The 24,425-nt window shown below is 42.6% G+C and overlaps 1 protein-coding gene across 2 annotated transcripts in view; it reads left to right on the top strand.

Annotated features, from left to right (window-relative positions):
* The window catches only part of FANCC (Fanconi anemia complementation group C), a 325,125-nt gene that overhangs the window by 269,638 nt on the left and 31,062 nt on the right, over positions 1–24,425 (top strand). For both annotated transcript variants that reach the window (XM_005684141.3, XM_005684140.3), the window contains 3 exons: positions 12,396–12,552; positions 22,149–22,204; positions 23,529–23,628. In XM_005684141.3, the coding sequence (XP_005684198.2) occupies positions 12,396–12,552; positions 22,149–22,204; positions 23,529–23,628 (313 nt within the window). The remainder of the gene's footprint in view (positions 1–12,395; positions 12,553–22,148; positions 22,205–23,528; positions 23,629–24,425) is intronic.

The following is a 24,425-nucleotide window of genomic DNA, read 5'->3' as shown; positions in this document are numbered from 1 at the left end:
AATTATTTATTTATTCGGCTGAGCTGGGTCTTTGATTCTGTGCAGGCTTTTTTGTCTAGTTTTGGTGCATAGGGACTACCCTCTAGTTGTGGTTCTCAGGTTTCTCATCTCAATGGCTTCTCTTGCTGCTCAGCACAGGCTCTAGAGTACATGGGATTCAGGATTTGCAGCTCCTGGACTCTAGAGCACAGGCTCAATAGTTGTGGCATGGGCTTAGTTGCTCTGCACCACGTGAGAGCCTCCCAGATCAGGGATTGAAACCTGTCTCCTGCATTGGAAGGTGGATTCTTTACCGCTGAGCCACTGGGGAAGCCCTTAATTTCATTCTTTTTTTTTTTTTTAATGAAATGTTATAACCTAGGAATTTGTTAAGGTAAGATTTAGAAAGAAAAAGAGAAAGTTAAATCATTTGATGCTTTAAAAAAGGGTCAGAACATAATTTTCATGGTTAAAAGCATGGAGTCTTTTTTCTATCTACTCTAAGCTTATTTCAAAATTTATCCAAGAGTCTGAACCTTCTGAGGAGTCTGATCATTTATCTTGGTTATTTATCTGTCAGATGTTGGATGATAATTGACCCGGAAGTCTGTATAATGCAGGAAGTGTTCTCCACATGCAGGTGCCCATCACATCGTTCGCCTGAGCGTACACTGTAGGTTCCAGTGGCTCACCCCACCAAATGGCATTCTTCACTCTCCAAAGCAATTTTTGAAAGTATTTACTTTTAAGCAAAATGCTCTTTGCCTTTCACCTTGGTAGCTATATTTCTGATTTGTTTAGTAATGCATTTTATTGTCACATATGGTCTTAACAACCTGTATTTCCAGTGTTACTTTTTCAACTAGAGCTAAATTAAAGGGAACAAGAAGGAGAATCCTCCTTGGCATCCTCTGCAAAACTGTGTGAAGCTGCTCTAGAACTTACTGGCGGGGAGGTGACCTGCTTCGAGACCAGCCACTCTTCCTCCACCCACAGTGCTCAGATGGAAAGCTGAGGGCAGCAGCTCCATGAGTAGGCCTGGACTCCTTGCTGTTTATTTTGCTTGTGATAGCATGTTCTCCCTCAGCAATTAATAAAATTTATTTAGTTTGGAAAATTATGTCTGCTAATCCATAGGGGACAGACCATCCAGAAATGCTGGGTGGTCTTCAACTTGTCCAGTTCCTATGGCCTCAGCTCAGCAAGTTCCCCAAACAGTGGCGTCAGGCCTGGAGCCTTTCCATGGACACTTTCCCATAGACGCAGCGTCCCAGCCACATGTTGACACAGGGAGGCTGATTCAAATTACCACCCTGCACTCATACCCCCTTTCCTTCAGCCCCTTGAAGAGTTCCCCACATGGGCTGCATAGTCATTTAGAAACCACGTACTTTCGTTGACCAAGGTGCCCTGCCCTGTTTTTAGCCTTCCAACTATTTGCTTACCACAATCACCAGTGGAATTTCATCTGGTTTACAATTGGCTGGGTGTCTTTGGCCTTGGCCTCCAAATACAGTCATGTATTTCCAGAAATGGACAGCCCGTCTTCTTTTAAACAGCAGATGATTGCTCCTCTCTGTCGTTTAGATAACCTAGAGGAAATTTATAATTTCTTGGCCTAAAAGCCAAGCCTGACTTCTTAAATCTATCCCTGGGGTTGCCATAATAGCCACCTGCAGGGTGCACATTGCATAAAACCTTTCTGGGAGGGCTACTGCAATCCTGTCATAAATCTGTGGAGTACGAGTAATTCTGTATGACATGTCCTTTAAGATAAGCCTAAATCCATTGCTTCAATAATGTTGAGAAGTTTGATGACTAGGTGGAAAATTTTTTCTACATACCAGAATGAATGAGCCAGTCAACAAATGAAAGAGTGAGTGTGTGACTGGCCAGACAACTAACCTCATGGGGTAGCTGTGCGTGTTAAAGAGGGTAACCATACAGTTATAAATTGTAGCCTGGAACACTTGTGAGAGTTAAAAGAGGTGTCATAATTATGGTAGGATGACCTGTCCCAGGCACACTGAAACATATTTAAATGACTCCGGTGCCTATAGGGGACTTCCTAGGTGGCTCAGACAGTAAAGAATCCACCTACAGTCCGAAAGACTGGTGTTCAGTCCCTGGATCGGGAAGATCTGAAGAAGGGAATGGCTACCCACTCCAGTATTCTAGCCTGGAGAATTCCAAGGACAAAGGAACCTGGCGGTCTATAGTCCATGGGGTTGCAAAGAGTTGGACACAACTGAGTGACTAACACTTTCACTTTCAGTGCCTGTAGAATGTTTAGCGTGATGCCTGGTACTTAAAACACTCAGTGACTGTTAGCTTGTTTCTGTTATTATTGTTGTTGTTAACTTTAAATAATAATTATTTTATTTCTTATAATGTTTTATTAGGTTTTTTGAAGCTTATATCTTTTCCTGCTAATCAAATTATCACTGAACTAAGGCCAGATGTAAATAAATTTCCAATGCTGAAAAAGCTAATACAGCCTCCAATGGTGCTTAATAAGAAAAAAATAAATTACAAGAAAAGGCCATCTTCAGCCAAGTTTCTAGTTTTGTGGATTTTTCTTTTTTTTCAGCTCAGATAAGAAAAACCAGGCTTTAAGAATTGCCAGAATTCTCTGGCAGCCCAGTGGTTAGGACTTGGCACTTTGCTTGCTGGGGCCTGGGTTCAGTCCTGGTCAAGGAACTAAGATCCTGCACGATGCACAGCACAGCCAAAAAAAGAAAGAAAGAAAAATCAGGCTTTAAATATTGTCAGTATAGGTGAATGTCTAAACAAAGCAAAGCTAGTGTAACACCAAGGACAAAAAGTTAGCAAAGCAGTAGTAGTAACTAGTACTCCCATTTCTCTCTCTCCTCATATCCTCTTCTTTAAATTTTTTACCTTACTAAGATATGATCACAAAATTATTTGTTGAAAAAGTTTACTTTTCAAGTAAAAACCTGCTGATACTGATTTGTAATAGACATGCCAGTGTGTTTGGATTTGGATATTTCCTGTGATTGGTGTTGCTGCCCTTTGCTTTGAGAAGTGACTTCTCTGCACATATAAGTGATAATGATGGCACAGCTTCTTCAAATTTGATGTACTTCTCCGATCAGGTTGTCATGGAAATACATCTTTGAAATGTAATAGAGAATATTCTTTCCAGTTCCTTGGGATTAAGTAGTTCTCCAGAAGAGTTGGTCTTAATTTTTGTGGGCTCCTCCGGCAACCCACGCAGCCCTTGATCTCTTTCTGGTTTGGAAAGGGGGAGCCTGCCTGCATTTGTCTCAAGTGGGGAGGCTCCCTCCCCTCCTCTGCCTCTCAGATAGCATTAGAACAAGTACTTCACCTCTCAAGGGCCTTATTGGCAAAGAATTGAGTTCCACATTCTGGTTTTTGTATTGAAGCTATACAAAAACATTTAGGACTTCCCTGGTAGGTAAGAATCTGCCTGCCAATGCAGGGGACATGGGCTCAATCCCTGGTCAGAAAGAAGATTCCACATGCCACGGGGCAACTAAGCCTGCCCACCACAACTTCTGGAGCCTGCCCACTCCAGGGCCTCTGCTCTGCAACAACAGAAGCCACCACAGTGAGAAGCCTGTGCACCATAGTGAAGAGTAGCCCCCACTCGCTGCAACTAGAGGAAAGCCCATGCACAGCAGCGAAGACCCAGGGCAGCCAAAGATTAATTGGTTAATTAATAATAAAACCATTTGGAGCCAAAATTATTTAATAAGTGGCTAAACCAGTTTCTTTACGTATTTCCTCCTTTGTGGAGAGGATGGGACACACAACTACCTCACTAAATTGAATATTTGGGGAAACAAAGTTCAGTTTTTAAATGTCCAAGAGGCAGTTGTCAGAAGAATCTTAATATATTGCATGAGATATTGGACAGGGCAGAGTGTTCTTGTCCAGGCCTCTCCTGCCCAGTGTCAGAAATTGTTATTTAGAGGCAGATATTCTATATGGAAGGGCAGACTGGGAACCTACTCCTTGGTATGTTGCAGGAGAAAATTATAATGTGTTCCATGTACGTCCCTATCATTTTCCTAAACCATAGCTATAATGCCTAAAACTTCCTGTGATTATTAGGTAGGAATTTTGGACAGCCAAGTTTTTAATCATAACCTGTTTTTCTTGAATTTGTCATTTGATCAGTATCCAAGTTAGATAGCTAAAACAAGTACAGAAAGTAGGAAAAGGACAGCCTTAGTTTCTGTAACTAACACATGGTGAGTAGAATGAAATTTTTTGATCTCCCTAAAAGTATTTTTTTCTTTTTTTCTTTTATTGGCTTTTAAAAATTTCCACAGAAATACATACGTTTTATCAGGTCAGGTCAAACAATGTAGAAGTATACGCAGAAAATGTCAATTACCCCCCTCCTTACCACCCTCCAGTCCTTCTCGTAAGCATACCTTATACTCTTATAAACATTAGAAATCTACATGAAACGATTTTCTCTTCTTTTTAAATTAGCTTTTTAAAAAAAAAAAATTAAAAAGGAGAAACAGCATCACATCATACACATGACCCTGGAACCAGGTTTTTTAACCAACAAATCTTGTGTATCCCTCAAAGGGTATAGATCTAACTCATTATAAAGTAGAAACATATATCCTGATATGAACGGATCTTAATCTGTTTAGCTCTTTGCCAGTGTGTGTGTGTGTGTGTGTGTGTGTGTGTGTGTGTGTGTGTGTGTGTGTGTGTTCAGTCGTTCAGTCATGTCCAACTCTTTGTGACCCCATGGACTGGCCAGGCTTCTCTATCCATGGAATTTTCCAGGCAAGAATACAGCCATTTCCTACTGCATGGGATCTTCCTGACCCAGGGAGCAAACCTGCGTCTCTTGTGTCTCCTGCATTGGCAGGTGGATTCTTTACCACTGCACCACCTGGTAAGCCCTATTTTCCAGTGGATGCATTCAAATTGTTCTAATTTTCTGTTTATAATATTGCTATGTAAATACTTTCTAGCCAGTGCTTTTATTTCTGCCAGGAAGATTCATAAAAGTATGGTTATGACAGCCAGGAATATGTGTATTTTGCAGTTTATTAGGCAGTATCACATGACTTAACCAAAAGGATGAACCTATTCCCTGTCCTACATCTAAGAACACCAGTCACTTATACCTACCTTTACACTGGATGTTGTCATTATCTAAACATTAGCTGATGTGAGCACAAAAACTAATACCTCCTTGATATGTTAGTTTACCTTTCTTTACTATTAATAAGATTGAAAATCGACATATTTGGGGGGCATTTGCATTTCTTCTTTTATAATTTGCCTTTTTTCCTGGTTTCATTGAGATATAATTTCTATATAATATAACTTTTAATTTCAGAACCAACCTGGTAGAAATTTAGAACTTTGTATGTAATACCAATATGTTGGTCCAACCAAATTCTGTTATGCAGTATTTTAAGATCATATCACTTTGGTGATTTCTTCATCCAAGATCAGTTATTAAGAGTTAACACTTTGATGTTTTAGAGAAAAATAGATTTTTTTTTGTTAATATGTGATCATGTACTCCAGTGTTCAGTTCAGTTCAGTCGCTCAGTTGTGTTTGACTCTTTGCAACCCCATGAACCACAGCACGCCAGGCCTCCCTGTCCATCGCCAACTCCCGGAGTCCATCCAAACCCATGTCCATCTAGTCAGTGATGCCATCCAACCATCTCATCCTCTGTTGTCCCCTTCTCCTCCTGCCATCAATCTTTCCCAGCATCCGGGTCTTTTCAGATGAGTCAGCTCTTTGTATCAGGTGGCCAAAGTATTGGAGTTTCAGCTTCAACATCAGTCCTTCCAGTGAACACCCAGGACTGATATCCTTTAGGATGGACTGGTTGGATCTCCTTGCAGTCCCAGGGACTCTCAAGAGTCTTCTCCAAAACCACAGTTCAAAAGCATCAATTCTTCAGCGCTCAGCATTCTTAATAGTCCAACTCTCACATCTATACATGACCACTGAAAAAACCATAGCCTTGACTAGATGGACCTTTGTTGCAAAGTAATGTCTCTGCTTTTTAATATGCTGTCTAGGTTTATTTTAGGGGGCTTCAGAATCACTGCAGATGGTGATTGTACCATGAAATTAAAAGACGCTTGCTCCTTGGAAGAAAAGTTATGACCAACCTGCTGCTGCTGCTAAGTGGCTTCAGTCATGTCCGACTCTGTGATACGCCACAGACAGCAGCCCACCAGGCTCCTCTGTCCACAAGATTCTCTAGGCAAGAATACTGGAGTGGGTTGCCATTTCCTTCTCTGATGACCAACCTAGACAGCATAAAAAGCAGAGACATTACTTTGCCAACAAATGTCCGTCTAGTAAAAGATATGGTTTTTCCAGTAGTCATGTGTGGATGTGAGAGTTGGACTATAAAGAAAGCTGAGAGCCGAAGAATTGATGCTTTTGAACTATGGTGTTGGAGAAGGCTCTTAGGAGTCCTTGGGTTGTAAGGAGATCCAACCAGTCCATCCTAAAGGAAATCAGTCCTAAATATTTATTGGAAGGACGGATACTGAAGCTGAAACTCCAATACTTTGGCCACCTGATGTGAAGAACTAACTCATTGGAAAAGACCCTGATGCTGGGAAAGATTGAAGGCGGGAGGAGAAGGGGACTACAGTGGATGAGATGGTTGGATGGCATCACCAACTTGATGGACATGAATTTGAATAAGCTCCAGGAGTTGGTGATAGACAGGGAAGCCTGGCGTGCTGCAGTCCAAGGGGTCACAAAGAGTCGGACATGACTGAGCAACTGAACTGAACTAGGTTGGTCATAACTTTTCTTCCAAGGAGCAAGCATCTTTTAATTTCATGGCTGCAGTCACCATCTGCAGTGACTTTGGAGCCCCCCAAAATAAAATATCTCACTGTTTCCATTGTTTCCCCATCTATTTGCCATGGAGTGATGGGACCAGATGCCATGATCTTAGTTTTCTGAATGTTGAGTATTAAGCCAACTTTTTCACTCTCTTTCATTTTCGTCAAGAGGCTCTTTAGTTCTTTGCTTTCTGCCATAAGGGTGGTATCATCTGCATATCTGAGGTTATTGATATTTCTCCCATCATTCTTGATTACAGCTTGTGCTTCATCCAGCCCAACATTTCACATTATGTTCTCTGCATATAAGTTAAATAAGCAGGGTGACAATATATAACCTTGATGTACTCCTTTCCCATTTGGAACCAGTCTGTTGTTCTGTGTCTAGTTCTAACTGTTGCTTCTTGACCTGCATACAGATTTCTCAAGAGGAAGGTCAGGTGTTCTGATATTCCTATCTCTTGAAGAATTTTCCACAGTTTTTTGTGATCCGCACAGTCAAAGGCTTTGGCATAGTCAATAAAGTAGAAGTAGATGGTAATTTTTTTCTGGAACTCTCTTGCTTTTTCTATGATCCAATGAATGTTGGCAATTTTATCTCTGGTTCTTCTGCCTTTTCTAAATCCAGCTTGAACATCTGGAAGTTCACGGTTCACATATTGTTGAAGCCTGGCTTGGAGAATATTGAGCATTACTTCGCTAGCATGTGATGGAATGAGTGCAGTTGTGCAGTAGTTTGAGCATTCTTTGGCATTGTCTTTCTTTGGGATTGGAATGAAAATTGACCTTTTCCAGTCCGGTGGCCACTGCTGAGTTTTCCAAATTTGCTGGCATATTAAGTACAGCACTTTCACAGCATCATCTTTTAGAATTTGAAATAGCTCAACTGGAATTCCATCACCTCCACTAGCTTTGTTCATAGGGGTGTTTCCTAAGGCCCACTTGACTTCACATTCCAGGATGTCTGGCTCTAGGTGAGTGATCACACCATCGTGGTTAGTAGAATATTACTCAGCTATAAAAAAAAAAAAAAAAAGAACAAATTTGAGTCAGTTCTAGTGAGGTGGATGAACCTAGAGTCTTTATACCAAGTGAAATAAGTCAGAAAGAGAAAAACAAATGTCATATATTAACGCATAGATATGGAATCTGGAAAATGGTACTAATGAACTTATTTGCCGGGAAGGAATAGAGGCACAAGTATAGAGAATGGACTTGTGGACCCAGTGGGGGTGAGAGAAAGTGGGACAAATGGAGAAAGTAGCATCAACATATGTACACTATCATGTGTAGAATGGATAGCTGGTGAGAAGTTGCTTTTTAACACAGGGAGCCCAGTCTGGTGCTCTGTGATGACCTAGATGGGTGGGATGGGAATTGGAGGGGGGGCTCAAGCAGGAGGGGATAAGTGTGTAGTTGTGGCTGATATGTGTTGTGGTACAGCAGAAGCCAAACAACATTGTAAAAATTTAAAAATAAAAAAAGATGATTCAAATACTGAACATGGATCCATAAATTTAATCATTTACAGCAGTTTGTAGAGTGTGCTCTGAATCAAGAGTCATAAAAAAAATTGTTAACATATACATTTTTCAAACTGTGTCTGAGAATAGAACAAAAATTACGTACTTGGTACTTGGTATAGAACTTACACAACTCTCATGTAAATTTGTAACTAAGCAGTATTTTTTAGTTCAGATATGCACTGGAACTACCATTCAGCTGCCTTTTGTATTTGTTCATATCCATCTACTGTTCATCATTCTCAACATGTCCTGCCTCTCTGCCCTCGGCACTGCCCAGCCGTTGCGACCTCATGGTATTAATAGAAATCACATTTGTGCATGTTCCTGCTCAGAGGGCTTAGCAGTGGGGCTATCTCTGATGAACTCTCACTGAAGTGAGACACTTTCCTAATGATGTACATACTTATTTCAGTAGATCCTTTCAAAAAGACAAGGTGTGATTAGAGCAGGTCAAGGGATGTCCCTGTTACTTGGGAAGGGAGGAGGAATTCTTCCTTCTGTACCTCAGAACCTCCTGCCTCCCAGGGGCTTTCTGGCTCTAAGACAGAGGCTATCCACACCCTCCCCCTACTCCCAAGGGGTGTTCTTCTTTCTCAAGAAAGCTGAACAGAAATCCCTTCCCAGGAGTCTGTTAATGTGGCTAAAATTGGCTGATAGCCTGGACTTTGGAAAAACTTCCTTAGACACTGAAGGAAGTGAAAACAGGTTCTAGGCATCTAACTCACTCAGGAAAACTGCTCTCACCAACCCCGTGTCAGGCTCCAAACTGAAGCAACACCCTCCACTCTCCTGCCTGGAGAGTAGAGAGGCTTAGGTATAACCTGAGGCACAGGACCAGCTCCAGCATCAGACCTCCTGGGTTTAATCAGGGCTGTGAGACCTTGGTCCCTCTCCAGCCTCAAAAGATAAGGGTAATAATGGTACCTGTTTTGTAGGATTGTTATGGGAATGAAAACACAAGTAAAATGCTTAGCATTGTTCGAGGTGACAAAACAGTGTTAGTGGCTCAGTCATGTCCGACTCTCTGTGACCCCATGGACTGTAGCCTGCCAAGCTTCTCTGTCCATGGAATTCTCCAGGCAAGGATACTGGAGTGGCTCGTCATTCCCTTCTCCAGGTTTACTCTGCCTTAATAAATGGCAGCTACTGATCTTACAGATGACTCAGAGGGTAAAGACTCCACCTGCAATACAGGAGACACAGGAGACGCAGGTTCAATCCCTGGGTCGAGCAGATCCCTTGGAGGTGGAAATGGCAACCCTCTCCAGTATTCTTGCCTGGGAAACCCCATGGACAGAGGAGCCTGGCAGGCTGCAGTCCGTGAAGTCGCAGAGAGTCAGACCCAACTGAACACGTGGCGCATACACACGTGCTGGTCCTTCAGCCTCTCCCACGCTGCATCTGGCCCATCAGTATTCAGCCTGAAACACCACCTGTCAGGAGCACACCAGGCCACCAGCCCTGTGTGGCTTCCTATTGTCAGTCACTTGCAGCACAGTCGTCCCTCTGAAGACCAGTCTGCAGTGCTGACTGCACTTCCACTCCTGTCTTCATTGACTTGCCAGCTTCCATCACCCCATCCAACCTTCAACCTGCTGAAACTCCTGAGGCACAGGCCTGGGCCCTCTTTTCACCCCGCTCAGACTTCCGTCCTTTGGAGTTCTCCTTCATTTCCACACTGCTCCATGCCAGCTGGCAGCTCCCGAATATAGATCTTCAGCCCAGACCTCTCCCCAGAACACTTCCAACTTGGATATTCAAGGGCCTGTTTCATATCTCTGTTGGACTGTGCCTCAGACATTCTAAACTCACATACCCCAAACTGAGCTCTTAGTAAACCCTTCACCAATTTTTGTCTTCCATTCTTTCCATTGAGTAAATGGTACGTCTGTCCATCTTGTAGCTCAAGAAACTTGGGACAGTTTTGATTCCCACCTCATGTTCACCCCCTCATCAAATTCATCACCAGTGTCTCTTGATATTACTGCTAAAATGCATTTCACTCCTTCCCCGGTGCCACCCAGGTCAAGCTCCCTCTGGAATTTTGTACCCACTCAGCACTCAGGTCTCCGTGCAGTGGTCAGAGTGATCTTTGAAATGTAAATTGGGTCCTGGCACTCCTCTGTTTAAAGCCTTCTGGGCCAGAATAAAATACCAGACACTGGCCTTGCCCTTGGTCCTGCACAGCCTCATCACCAGTTCATCTGACACGGCTGCAGCGCCCCCTGCGGAGGCCTCCCACCGCCCTCCATGTTGCCTGCCCCACCACGCTGTGCGTGCTGCACGCTGTCTCTTCAGTTGTGTCCAGCTCTGTGAGAGCCAATGGATGGTAGCCCACCAGGCTCCTCTGTCCCTGGGATTCTCCAGGCAAGAATACTGGAGTGGGTTGTCATGCCCTCCCCCAGGGGATCTTCCCAACCCAGGGATCGAACCCATGTCTCCCGCAGCTCCTGCGATGCAGGCGGATTCTTTATCACTGAGCCACCAGGGAATCCCTCCCACCAGGCTGATCTCCAGCTAAACTCAACTGGAGAGGTTGTCTGTGACCACCTGGTCTCACCTGGGCCCCTCCTGATACTCTGTCCTTCCTTGGCCTGTCCTTTTCCTTCACTGTCTGATGTATGTGTATGGGTCAGAGTGAGGGGGAGTCGGGAAGGAGGTCAGATGAGGGCCGAGCCTCCCTCCCTTTCTCCTGCCCTACTGCCTGCTCTGGTGGACAGACCCTGAAACTCCTCAGCTTCTTCTAGTCTTGCCTCAGTGTTGATCTTGGACAAGGTCTACAAGAGTTATGCCAAGGAAGAAGAGAAAAAGAAACTACTAGCAATTCCTACCCTGTGTCTTTGCCTATTCACTTCTTGCCCCTATCCCTAATTCCTGGGCTTCATGCCAGCCCTGCAGAGAAATGGCCCAGAAGTGATGGTGAAGGGAAAGACGCTGGAGGGGTTGTTGGGTAATGGGAAACATTTGTGCCCCCACTTTTGTTTGTCTTATTAAAAGCAGTAAACAGGTGGGAGGGGGGTTCATGTTTGGGAACGCATGTAAGAATTAAAGATTTTAAAATTAAAAAAAAATAAAAAATTAAAAAAAAAAAAGAAAACATTGAAAAAATAAAAATTAAAAAAATAAAAGCAGTAAACATCTTTAGCAGAACCTGGAAGGTGCTGCAGGTGAAAGGGCAGGAGGCCTTGGAAAAGCAGGGTCAAGAGAAGAACAAGTCTCACCAGGCCCAAATAGGCCCAGTGTTAACAGGGAGGAGCGCCCTCCCCACCCCTGACTGTGGCTCAGAGTAGATGGATGCCCCCTCGTGTCCCCTCCCAGGAAAAGCAGAGCCCCTGATTCACTGACCTGACATAGGAGGAAGCTCCAAATACATTTTCCTATAGAAATGTAACTACACTTAGTGGTAAGTCTGTAGAGTATCATGTTGGGGATCAACTATGGATCAGCCAGGCCATAATCACCTTTTATGATATTATTACTAAAAGATTTCAAGAGATTTATACAGTGGTTAAATATTTACTATGTGCCAAGAACTGTGCTCATCATTGGCTGTGTGTTATTATTGCATTTGATCCTCCTTACAACACTAGGAGGGAGGTAGGCCCATTTTACAGGTGAGTAAACTGAGGTTTAGAGGTTAAGTAACTTTTCTAAGGTCATACAGTGAGTAGGTGGTGGCTCTAGGACTCAAACCCAAGTTTGATTTCACATGTTAAACCACTGTGGTGAAATGTCAAACATAGCTATTTCTTAAATTAGGAACTATGTTTGCCTGAATATCTCAAAGCCCTTTTCCATCAACATTTTTTTTTTATCGTTCTCTTTATATCATCACTATATATTTGTTTGTCCTTTTTGAAAACATTTTTTTTTCCTTTGGTCAAAATAAGTTACTTGGTAAATATTCATTTGATATTATAAGTATTAACTGCTATTGTGGCCATGATGAAGAAAAAAAGATTTGTATTTGTTATTGCATTTTGATATCTTAATCTTTTTTTCAGAGACTCATTTATATTTAAAGTTTTGTTTATTTCTTACTGAAAGGAAGAAGATTTCCCTCCCCACGTCAGCTATACTCTGCCTCTGGCTTCGGCACCTTCCCAGCCTTGAAAATACAATGCTTCATCTTTTTGAAAAGCTCATCTCCAGTGAGAGAAATTCTCTGAGAAGGATCGAATGCTTTATGAAAGAGTCATTGCTGGTATGTGCTGGGTTTTGATGAGGAGAAAAATCCTTAAGGAAGATGCTGCATATTCTTTCTTTTAATCAGCAAAAGGAGAAAATGTAAACAAATGAGCAGTTGGCACCTTTTAAAATCATCATCTGTCTACATTTTATTTTTGAAATACCTAATGTCTGAGGCTTTTCTCCTTGTGCTAAAAATAGGGCAAGGGAATTCCCTAGCAGTGCAGTGGTTAGGACTTGGTGCTTTCACTGCCTCAGGCCTGGATTCGGCCCCTGGATAAGGAACTAAGGTAATGTAAGCTGAGTGGCACAGCCAGGAAAAAAAAAGTTTATCCCTATGACTTCCCCGGTGGCTCAGACGGTAAAGCATCTGCCTACATTGTGGGAGACCCGGGTTTGATCCCTGGGTCACGAAGATTCCCCTGGAGAAGGAAATAACAACCCACTCCAGTACTCTTGCCTGGAAAATCCCATGGACAGAGGAGCCTGGTAGGCTACAGTCCATGGGGTCGCAAAGAGTTGGACACGACTGAGTGACTTCACTTCACTTCATGCCTTATATTGCACATTCACAAGAATTGACATTTGGCCAACAAATTTCTCATTTCCGGCTTCCTTGGTGACTCAGATGGTAAAGCATCTGCCTGCAATGCAGGAGACCTGGGTTCAACCCCTGGGTTGGAAAGATCCCCTGGAGAAGGGAATGGCAACCCACTCTAGTAGTCCACCCTGGAGAATTCCATGGACAGAGGAGACTGGCAGGCTACAGTCCATGGGCTCGCAAAAGACTCTGACAGCACTGAGCACACACAGCACACACCCTGTGAACGATGTGCTGTTCATTCTCCAAGCAGGAGTGCTGGAGTGGGTTGCAGTGCCCCCATCCAGCGGATTTTCCCAACCCAGGGATTGAACCCAGATCTCTCGCATTGCATCCTTTACCAGCTGAGCCACCATGGACGCCCCTGTCAACAACAGGAGAAATCAATTAACAAAGAAAATCATTCAAAAAAATAAGCTTCTAATCCTTCACTGGAGGAAAAATCAAATACTTAAAAGATACAAAATGACACCTCCAGGAAAATGGTTAAAACAACGAAGTAACTGCAAAGAATTCTGTCAGTTATTTTGGTGTCAGGCTGCCATCCTCGAACCCCCACCTCTATGCAGGGGCTGCCCAGTCTCCCCTCTACTCAGAACGTCTCAGGCCTGGGCCGTGCGGTGCTCAGTGGGCCAAATGGGCCCCATTGCCTAATCCAGTGTCAGGGGCCCAGGCTAGCAGGGTGTCCTCAGAACCTGACCAATCTGGTGTTTTCCCTCTGTGGGAGGCATCTCTGGAATTTATGTGCATTTTTGTAAGAGTCGGAGTAAAGACCAAAGCACTCTGAATAAACAATTAAAGCTCTCCGGGAGGTTTCATGCTTCCGGGCCTCCATCTTACGGGAACCTCGTGGGCTCCAACAGGCTTTCTTACTCGCTTTTGTCACTGAGCAGAGATACGGTGCAGAGATTTGTTTCCTCTTGTACAGATGGAGAAAGTTAGTTCAAGAGAGATGGTGAACAGTCAGATCTTAAGTTGGTGGCCAGGAAACTGGGCTGGAGAGTGTTCCCCTGCCCGCTGAGCTGAGGCTTGTATTGGGGGCAGGGTGTGTCTGTCTCTGCATACAGCACACTGAGGTTGGCTTTACAACCTCCACCTAGATAACTTCTGTTTGGTTAATCCAGTTAGAATATAGGTTTTCTCTCTCTTTCAAATTGGAGGCTGTATGTGAGAATCATAATTGAATCTGCTGCCTTCTTCCTATATCCCAGATCTCTTTTTGGGTCCTGATCAGTCCCTACCAGGTCAAGGGTGTGACCGTGGCCCTGCTTACCTTTCCCCTGTCTCCCAGGCTCCTCTTTGCCTTCCCATCTTGGGGCCTCCAAGTGGACCATGGATAGGGTCACAGTGACCAGCAGCCATGCTGCGTTCATCTATAAGTTAGCTGGCCCAAATCAAACCCTACTGATTTAGACATTTACAATATTTGATAGAAAAAAAAGAAAAGAAAATAGATATAACGATTGAAAGAGTCCAAAGAGAAAGAGAGATACTTTTAGGGAAATTCTGCTTGAATTCATCTTTCAAAACAGTTGCATTTTTTAAAAAAAAGTTGCATATTAAGGTGAGAAATAAGAATGTACCGTATATAAAAATAACTATAATATTCAAAATAAACAAAGGCTTTTAGAAGTCCTGGCAGCCCATTCCAAACATTACCTTTATTGTCAGGTAAATCTATTTCTAACTGAAAGATACATATTATAGTTTCATTTTCTCTGGTCCTTTTTCAGTGGTAAAATATAGTAACTGAGCTATTTCCTTGCTTTCAAGGTCCTTATAAAATTTTCTTTAAGTCTTCTCTCTATGGAAAAATTCCAGTTTCATCGCCCTAAGTTGATTTGATTCTGCAAACTTGTGATTCTTCTCTAAATCTTCTTTGTGCCCTTTTTACCTGTGGTCCTCAGGCCTGAGCCTGTCATTAAACCCAGGATGACAGAGAGAGAGAGAAAGCAGGCATTCCTGTTAAACATTGCATTGTATAACCTTCAGTCTCCAGTTTACGGTTTAAAATCATTTCCCCCCAAACAGTTTTGAAGTCAGTTGATTTACAAAAGCATTTATCAGGATCATGTGTGTAGAGATTCAGAGCTTCCATTATGGTTAAAGGGGGATTTCAGAGGGTGCTATTGTGTTTAATTTATTGTGGCATCGGCAGGATGTAACCCCTCTGTTGCCTTATGGTTCAAGGAGGTAATTACAATACGGAGCTGCAAGTCCTTGATTGGCGTGGGCTGCTCTCCTCAGGATCCTGGGCCCGCAGTGCCACACAACCAAGCAGGCTGGAATAAGCCTGTGACGTGACCGAGTGATTGGAAGGGTAACCTGAAGAACGTGCTTCCTGATTGCATCATCTGCTTCACTTATCAGAGCACGGTATCTCGCGGCCCTGACGGGACCCTGCTGAAGTATCAGAAAGATCTGGAAGACTCGGATAGGACAGGACTGCTGTGCTTTCCTCTAGAAGTAACTTGATGCCTATTACATTAGAGTTGGATTCTGAGAGTAATTAACGTGTGATGGTCTAGTAACTTGTGTTTTATATGGAGCACTGTTAATTATGTTTCCATCTCTTGGGACTATCCAAAATTAGCCCTAGAAGTTCTATAATTACCAAGATGTTGCAAAAACAAAAGATAAACGTGTTGTACAGGTTGTACAAAGTGAAATGATCTCTCCAAATGTTCTGTGGCGTCTCAGGGCCTCCAGGCTGGGTATTTTCCATTAAGACTATGAATAATAAGGTGTTGACCTAATAGTCACCTGAATTCTAAGTGCATGTGTATGTTTTTTGACTTCTAAAATAAAAGGAAAATTTCAAAACCTGTTTCTTTTTGAGGCTCCTGTTTGACTCTCTTAGGCTGGACCTCCCCCAAGTCTATGGCCACCTGCCACATTTGATGCTCCTAAATAAATCGAGGTCTTAGCCTCAGTTTGTCATCTACTGAGCAGACTGACACTTTGCAAAAGCAGATGGTCTTGTGTTTCCCTTGACAGAACAGGCAATGGAAGACCATAATCCATAGCTTCAGACCTGACCTTAAAAACTCATGTCACCAACAACAGTGAAAGCCACTTGCTAATTATGCAGCTTTCTTGGCACTGTTTGGTTTCCCAAGGCTGGCCCCAAATCAGAAGGATGTTATATTTTCCAGTTACAATGCTGTTTGTGGAGCCCAGAAAGCTATTGTTCATATTCTACATCTGAATGAAAAGTGCTGGCTGGGTGGCACTGTGTTGGGCTGCCCTGCTGCATGCCCGGGCTGGGATATACCCTGGTTCCCATGCCCTCCCGTTCGATCCTTCGTTGGCTGGCCTCACATGCCGCCTGCCCCTCTAGCTGGGTCCAGAGATTTGCTCACGAAAGAGCGCAGTGGGAGGGGAAGAAAGGGGGATTGGTTTTGTTTATTAAGATTTTAAATCAGGAAACACTCCTGGTGTTTCTCTTCATAGCTCCACCAAAATTAGTTCTTTATCTTGTCAAGTGTACCTCAATAAAGATAGGGTTAAAAAGTAGTTCTTAATCTAATAAGAGCTTAAGAATAACAAACCTGCAGATAACTCTGTCCTCCTTGACCTCCCTCATATGAGATAAGATGCATTCTTGTTTCCATTCTCCAGATAGTAATCATAGCCACTTCAAAAAGAAAAAGAGACTTATTTTACGCTGAACTCCAAACACAGTTCCCCTTTAATAAAAGATTATACCGAAGAATTAACTCTACATCCTGGGTGATGTCATTTTTCTCTGCTTGAATAACTTCTTACTAATGTTCTAGGGTTTTTTCTTTTCCTGCTTTCTCATTAGCAGTCTTTTAAACATTTCTTTTTTTCTTTGAGCTCTTTAATGTGATGCATGTAATTTAACAAAAGCTAAAGTAGACAATTTAGCAGTGATCGAGTAGAGAAGTGTGGAGGTGGTTTATGCTTGTGGCTAAAAGGTAAAAAGAAACATCTCAGACAATAACTGCACTTTCCAGCATCGACCTCAGGGGGGCACCAGATCACCCAGCACCGTAAAGAAAAGAGACCTAGATGGCAAGTTCTGTTTTCACTGTTGGGAGGCAGGCCTTGGCAGCCAGTCAGAAATGAAGAGAGAAACAAAAAACAAAACAAAACAGGGCAGTAGTTGACCCAGAAGGTCACTGCCACTCAGAGACTGAGCCAGGAAGCAGCAGGGGGCTGAGGAGCCGTCTTCCCACCCAGGCTACACAGGCCAAGGGGAGAGAGGCCGCTGGGCCAGGCGAGAGGAGGAACTTGAGGTTTGGGGGACTTTGCTGGCTTCCAGAGCTAGCATCCTGTGTCTTAACGTTCTCAGACAGCGCGGGTAAATTTAAAACACAAAAGTACATTTGGTACTTGTTAAGGTTTTTTCTTTTTTTTTCCTTAAGCCCAGAAATGACAGATTTATCACTAATTAAACAATAATTTCATTATAGAGTACTAAAAAAAATCCTGGTAGTATAAACAACATCTGGTAAAGATTAAAAAGAAAGAATAGTTTTTCCAAGCTCAAATTTGATGAAAGTAACACAAATGTTTTGAAACAAAATAGATCTTAAAGTGCAAAAGGGATATTTACAGTCTTAAGTTCAGTATTTTGAAAGTAGAAAAGAAGAAAATGGCATAATAAAAAATACATGTTTATAAAGGTGCCTTATTTTATATGACAGATATGAAAAATTTTTATATAGGTAGTTTTTTTTAGACCAAATTGTTTTTGAATTCAAGAGTCTATTGAAATGAAACTTACAAAGAATTTTTTTTAAGAGGAGTGTTATTTTTTGATGAATAGTCACCTTTTAATTTACATACATAGATTAATGCAAGGGCTCCTGCCTCTCAAGGGTTTGGATGAGTCAGATACACAGTGAGATATGTTGCTGGCCATAAAAATAGACCATGAAAGAGAATCTATCTCAGGCTTACCGAACTTCAGTTTATCTCTCACCTGAAACTTCTCTATTTTTTAGGAAAAATATGTGTAAATGGTGATAAATGAAGAAGGCTTGAGAATTTTGTTTCCATGTCTACACTGCCTTTTTGTTTTTTACAAGAGGAATTCACTTTTCTCAGTGAATTACCTCAAATCATAGTTTAATTTCCCTTTCTGGCTTGTATTCTCTCTCTCCCCTCTCCCCATACTCTTTCCGTCTCACGCAGATTCATAAAATGATAGGAAAAAAAGGAAAGATTTCCTCCTGAGAATTCTCAGGTGGCTAGTAATAATCGTTGATGAACTGGGATGAAAATAACAGGTTAGGCACCAGGGAGGGCTTCTCTGGTAGCTCAGCAGTAAAGAAGTCACCTGCAGTGCGGGAGCCGCGGGTGACATGGGTTCAGTCCCTGCGTCAGGAAGATCCCCTGGAGGAGGGCATGGCAACTCACTCCAGTATTCTTGCCTGCAGAATCCCGTGGACAGAGAGGAGCCTGGGGCTGCGGTCCCTAGGGTCACAAAGAGTTGGGTCACAACTGAAGTGACTTAGCACGCGTGCATAGACACCAAGGATGGAGAGTGAGCATGGGTGTTATTTGTGCAGTTCATGGTACAGAGTGGCAAGCCAGCCGCCTCCTTACCTCTGCTCACAAAGCAGCCTAGCAAATGCAGCGCTGCATACTTCTCTGTGTGGCTTAGCCTTCCCTTGTTTGTTTTTTTTTCTTCTGAGCGGTGAGAATGGGCTGTCCACCTGGGCAGAGAAGAAACAAGCAGTGCAGTCCTGGGTAGCTGTAGAAGAGGGAAGGGAGTGTGCCCTCCAGAGCAACCTGGCCCATAAGCAAAGGAAACCAGAGTCCAGACTTTTCCCGCTTCTGTTCATCCTCTGACACTCAGAGGACTGGGGGCAGTGTGAGAGAAGGGAAGAAGGGCACAACCGCTGTTACTGAGGGCCTCCTGGGAATGAAGTTTCCCTAGACTTGAAGTAATCTGTACATGGAAATCGTTAGACCAGATGGAGAAGAGAAGAGCTTGAGAAGGAACAGATTTTGGTAGGATGGGGAAAAACAGACAAACAGATGGAACCCAAGAAAGGTTTTCTTTTCTGTCCTCATTCTAATAGGAAAGATAATTGCTTGGTTTGTGGGGTTTCAGAGCTAGGCCCCAGAAGTTTCAGTTGCAGAGTGACCTGTTGTATTACTTTGGGGACCCATTTTACAAATAAAACAGGACACAGAGGGGTTAAATGTTTGCCTCTTCCCTCACATGAATGTGTAAAGATTTGGGGGCTGGGGGAGTGGTAATTTATGGCTTCCAAAGAAGCATAAATTAAGACTTTAATTCTATTTGGAGGATTCCCTTGATAAGAAAAGAGGCTTAAGTTTGCTTTTGTGATTTGGTGTCTTTGGGACACATGCCTGGCCTGTGAGCACTCTGGGCTTCATGAGGGGACTCACTGACCCTGAAATTACATGCTCGGAAAGTGTGAAGAGTCTCATTTTTAAAACCATCAGTAAAGGCTGCAGATGAGAAGGAGCTGTTCATAATTCTGGAGTGGCAAGGGAGACTGGTCTTTAAATCAAAATCTCTGCCATTGCTGTTTCAGTAGGGTTCCCCTCTCTCCTGGCATCTTTTCTGTTCTGAAAGTTAAAACAGCTTGTAGAAGCAGGTTAAGGGCAACCACAGCCTGAGCTGTTTGGACAGAAGGAAATCTAAGAGGAGAGTTGATCGGCATGGAGAGAACCGGCAGATTCCACACAGTCTATATATTTAAAACAGTTGATTGAGCTGTTTCACTAGAAAACAATGCATGAAAGAAGAGCATGTCCAAGCTCTGGTCCTCTTTTCAACAGTCAGAACTTTCTCGCTTTCCTGCTTGCTTTTCAAGGTAGCCCTGTTCTATACATGGATCGGCCTTTTCTCTGCCATTTAGATAATCTCTGTCATCAGTATAGATTGATTTTCTACTAGCATCAGATTTATAGAGTGGTTCTGGAGTACTTAGACCATTTAGAAGAGAGGGAATTGTTGGTTCTGGAGTAGTTAGACCATTTAGAAGAAAGGGAATGGTTCTGTTTTACCAGTTTCAATTTTAGTCTTATTTTCTGCCAGAGCGTTTTTAGCCTCTGTGTGTCACATGACGGTGTTGTTTGGTTCTTAAACACTCTTATTCAAGAGCCATATTGTCTATATATAAAACTTGGAAAAACTCTTCTGGAAAATTTGATGAGTCACATTTCTTCAAGATAGGCAGTTTGCTTTTCTCTTCTTATTTGATATTTTCCATTATGAATACGTAGAAACTTCCGTGATATTTTCTGGGCATATATCCAGTGACCTTTTAATAACTGTTAGTATTTACAGTGAGGCTGAGAAGCAGGGAGATAACTGACTTGTCTGAGATCAAAGTCAAAAAATACTCTGCCTCTCTTCTGTTGAACCATCAATCAGCCAAATTACTTTCTTGAGTATGTAATGAATTTAATCTATGAAAAATTTTAGTTGGTTTCCTTTATATAAAAATGGACATCAGTGAAAGATTAGGAAGTATTGACTCCTCTACCTAGAAAGCAGAGATTTGCATCCTACAAATCATTAATCTCTTCAAATAAAAGGAGTTATCCCATCCGTTTAACAAGTGGTAATGCTCTTTCCTGGAGCCTTCTGTGACAGCTGTAATGGCGGTGTGTGAACACTAGATGGCACACGTTCAATGTTATTGTACACCTAGAAATGCCAGCACAGAAGAGAGTGGAAGCTACTGGAGATGGGTACCATTCTTTAGCCTGGCCTAGAAAAGTTAAGAGAAGATGCATATCCTTTTTTCTATTTTTCTTGTTGAGGGGGCATGAAAAACTGTTCCCCAAAGCTCAGTGTGACTCAAAGGAATTCCATATAAGGCCTAATTTTCTAACCTGTGGATGTTACTGTATTATATCTGTTTTAGAACACATATAGCGTCTCTCTCTGGCTTAATCTCACGGTATGAGCTCCAGCCAGAATGATATGGGATCATGGAAATTTGTCCATGGTCCAGTGGTTAGGACTCTGCACTTCCACCACCAAGGGCCCAGGTTCGATCCCCAGGTGGTAAACAAGCCATGTGACCAAAAAAAAAGAAAAAAGCAAACAAAAAGATATGGAATCTGGATTAGGCCCTCTGAAGCCCCACCCAGGCCACAGTAAGTTAGCTTCTGCAGATTTAAATCATCAAAGCTGTCATAAAGATATTCATGGATTTAATTAGATGGCTTTCCTTATTCAAGATGATAGTATCTTTATTTTTTTCTTCATTCTAAATAATTAAAGCTGTATTATTTAGTCTGGCGTGGTGGTGGTCACTGCTTTCCTTAATAATAGTTTGAAATTACTATATACTCATTTCCTAATCAGCAGGAATGAAAAGATAACAGGTCTAGCTTTGACTTTGAGGCACTTTTAAGTCATGTGAGGAGATCAGACACATAGGAGACATTACTTAAACCTAGGCTTCCCTGGCGACTCAGGTGGTAATCCACCTGCAATTCAAGAGACCTGGGTTCAAGCCCTGGGTTCGGAAGATCCCCTGGAGGAGGGCATGGCAACCCACTCCAGTATTTTTGCCTGGAGAATCCCCATGGACAGAGGAGCCTGGTGGGCTACAGTCCAGGGGGTCTCAAAGAGTCAGACACGACGGAGCGACTAAGCACAGCACAGCACAGCAGCACAGGTAGGCTGTATGTCTTCATGCTAGCCTGCTGGTAGATGGTAGTTTCTAATTCCCGTGATACTTATTGACTCTTTTTTGTGTATCATGTGGGCTTATTGTTGAAAGTGTGGAATTTACAGAGGATAAGTTGAATAAAGAAGAAGAAGAAGAAAGGCTGTCCATAATCCCCTTACCCCAAGAGAACTTCTGTTTGTATTTGTATGGAGGGCTTTTGCCATGAACTGGTTGCTCTGTTTTTTCTAACTCAGAGGAACATGTCCATTTTCTAGACACCAGCAGTTATGGACGACTCATTTCCCTGATACGAGCGAGTCGTTATTGATGAAATGCTTCTGATATTTTACTTTCTCGTGGTCTTTTCCTTTACAGCCTGAAGCTGCTGCCTGCCACCCCGCCATATTCAGAGTTGTTGATGAAATATTCAGGTAAATATTGTGCTGTTTCTGCTCATAATTGGTCTAAATATGTTCAGCTTCCACATATGAATAAAAAAATTCTGTGGTAGTCTCTGGCTGTACCATGGGGAAATTGGATTCTAATTCCATCCCATCCTGCTGAGCTTTTTGGTAAAACACAAATGTTAATGTGTATTTAAAAGCCAATGCCTGAGAACTAAGATAACTATCTTTTTTTTAACCTTTTAAAAATCTAATAATAATGGTTGAAAATCAGAATTGAATTAGATTTTGCATCATACATTATTCATGTAGAATTTTTCTCAATTGAAAATAAAGGGTGGTAGTGTTCTCCCTTCACCACATGAGGGCTGACCAATCTTTTTAAAGCTAAGGAACACCAAAAATAATAAATAAATAATGCCATTCTTAACAGAGCACTTCTGAAAGGCAGAATCAACTATGCATGTTATCTAATAGCACACTAATTTTTATTCTGCAAATACGAGACCTTCTTAGTAAGTGCAGTGGATTTACAATGGTGAAAGATGAGCCCACTGGACACCAGGCTGGGTTATGACTGATAAGTTAGTGAGGGGCCAGACCCCTCGTGGGGAGCTTGCCCCCAGTGGACAAGTTGGGTGGCCAGCCTCTTTCCTGGGTGCTGGTGCAGCCAGGGCCAGGGTATCTACACTCTTTATCCAGTCCCCCTCAAACTCACTGAATATAGGCCCCATGGCAGACAGCAGACATTGGGAAAAGGAATTTTTACAATAGCAAGTAATCCATCACTTAAGTTGGTCTTGAAACATATGAGCTTTAAGCTAAATGAGTGTAGAAATAAGTCAGAATGCTGTTTTTAGTTTAAAGCTAGCAAAGTTTCAGTTGATTTTTTTTTTTTTTTGGTGTTGTTTATACAAATGTAAAGAAAAGTTAGTTGTATGAAAATGCATAGAAACCAAACCAGGACCATGCAGATTCTTCCTCCCCTTTGCTGGATATCCCTGGGGCACCCCTTTCTCCACTTTCAAAAAGCAAAAGTTCTGTGGATGTTCCATTTGTGGGCATACAGTGTGCAAATATTTGTAAAGAGCATCCCAGGCCCATGTAGAAGAGATACGAAGTGCTTAATAATTTAAAAACCAAGAAAGGGAGCTCTGCACATTGCAATTTTCAAGGAAGTCTTTAGAAAAGGGAGTGACAGATTTCTCCTGCTTTCATGCAAGAACTGAAATCTGATGAGCTGACATTGCTGCTGAAAAGAATGTTTCCATGTTTCCCTTTACATATTTTGGTTCACATATTTTCCAGATTAATCACTGAATGTGTTGTGATCTGGCCTTGTATTGTTCAGGTCTGCGCTCCTGGAAACCGATGGAGCCCCAGAAGTGCTAGCCGGCATTCAGGTGTTTACACAATGCTTTGTAGAAGCTCTGGAAAAAGAAAACAAGCAGGTTCGTTATATTGCAGATATTATTCATTCCCCCAAGGAAAAAGAGGCTGTTAAGAGTATTGATTAATCATCAGAAAAGAGCACGTTATTTTCAGTGATTTTGATAGACTGTTTTGTTCATGGAGAAAGTTTCCAAACAAATACACCAGCAAAGGCAAAATCATTTTATGTGTGTACTCAGTCATGTCCAACTCTCTGGAACCCCATGGGCTGTAGCCCGCCATGTTCCTGTGTCCATGGGATTTCCCAGGCAAGAATATTGGAGTGGGTTGCCATTTCCTCCTCCAGGGAAAATCATTCTAATCGAAAGTAAATCAAGATGGTTCCTATCTGTCCCGTGTCCTGGTACCCAGAAGCATTTATCTATTGCTGTGCAGAGAACTCTACCGTATGATCAGGTACCACCCCAGAGGCTGAACTTTCTGGGCCCTGTGTTGTACACTGTTTGTTGAGTAGGACTCTGCCTTTCCCAGGCCAGAGAAAGGTGTTCTAGAGTCTCTATGGCATGTGCTAAGAAGAAAATGGCACTTATTATAAAGCAATACTGGACATTCTTAATTATTAGTTTCCATTCATATCAGAGGCCTGAATGTGAATTGGGCTCCAGGAGAGATAGGAGGTAGTGAGTGTGACACTATTCCGTTATAATTTGAATAATTGTAGAGGAGGAGCTGGGAATGGCCATGACCAAAACGTGTGAGCTGGACTCGGTCAGTAAGCAAGCAGCCAGGCCTAGGGACCTGCAAGAAGAGAGGGCGGTCGGCAGAGGCAGCTGACTGATGGAGTGACCTGTGAAAC

Source organism: Capra hircus, chromosome 8 (assembly GCF_001704415.2).
Source record: "Capra hircus breed San Clemente chromosome 8, ASM170441v1, whole genome shotgun sequence".
Taxonomy (NCBI): Eukaryota; Metazoa; Chordata; class Mammalia; order Artiodactyla; family Bovidae; genus Capra; species Capra hircus.
The sequence above is the reverse complement of the archived record's forward strand: the minus strand, read 5'-3'. Positions and strand labels throughout refer to the sequence as shown.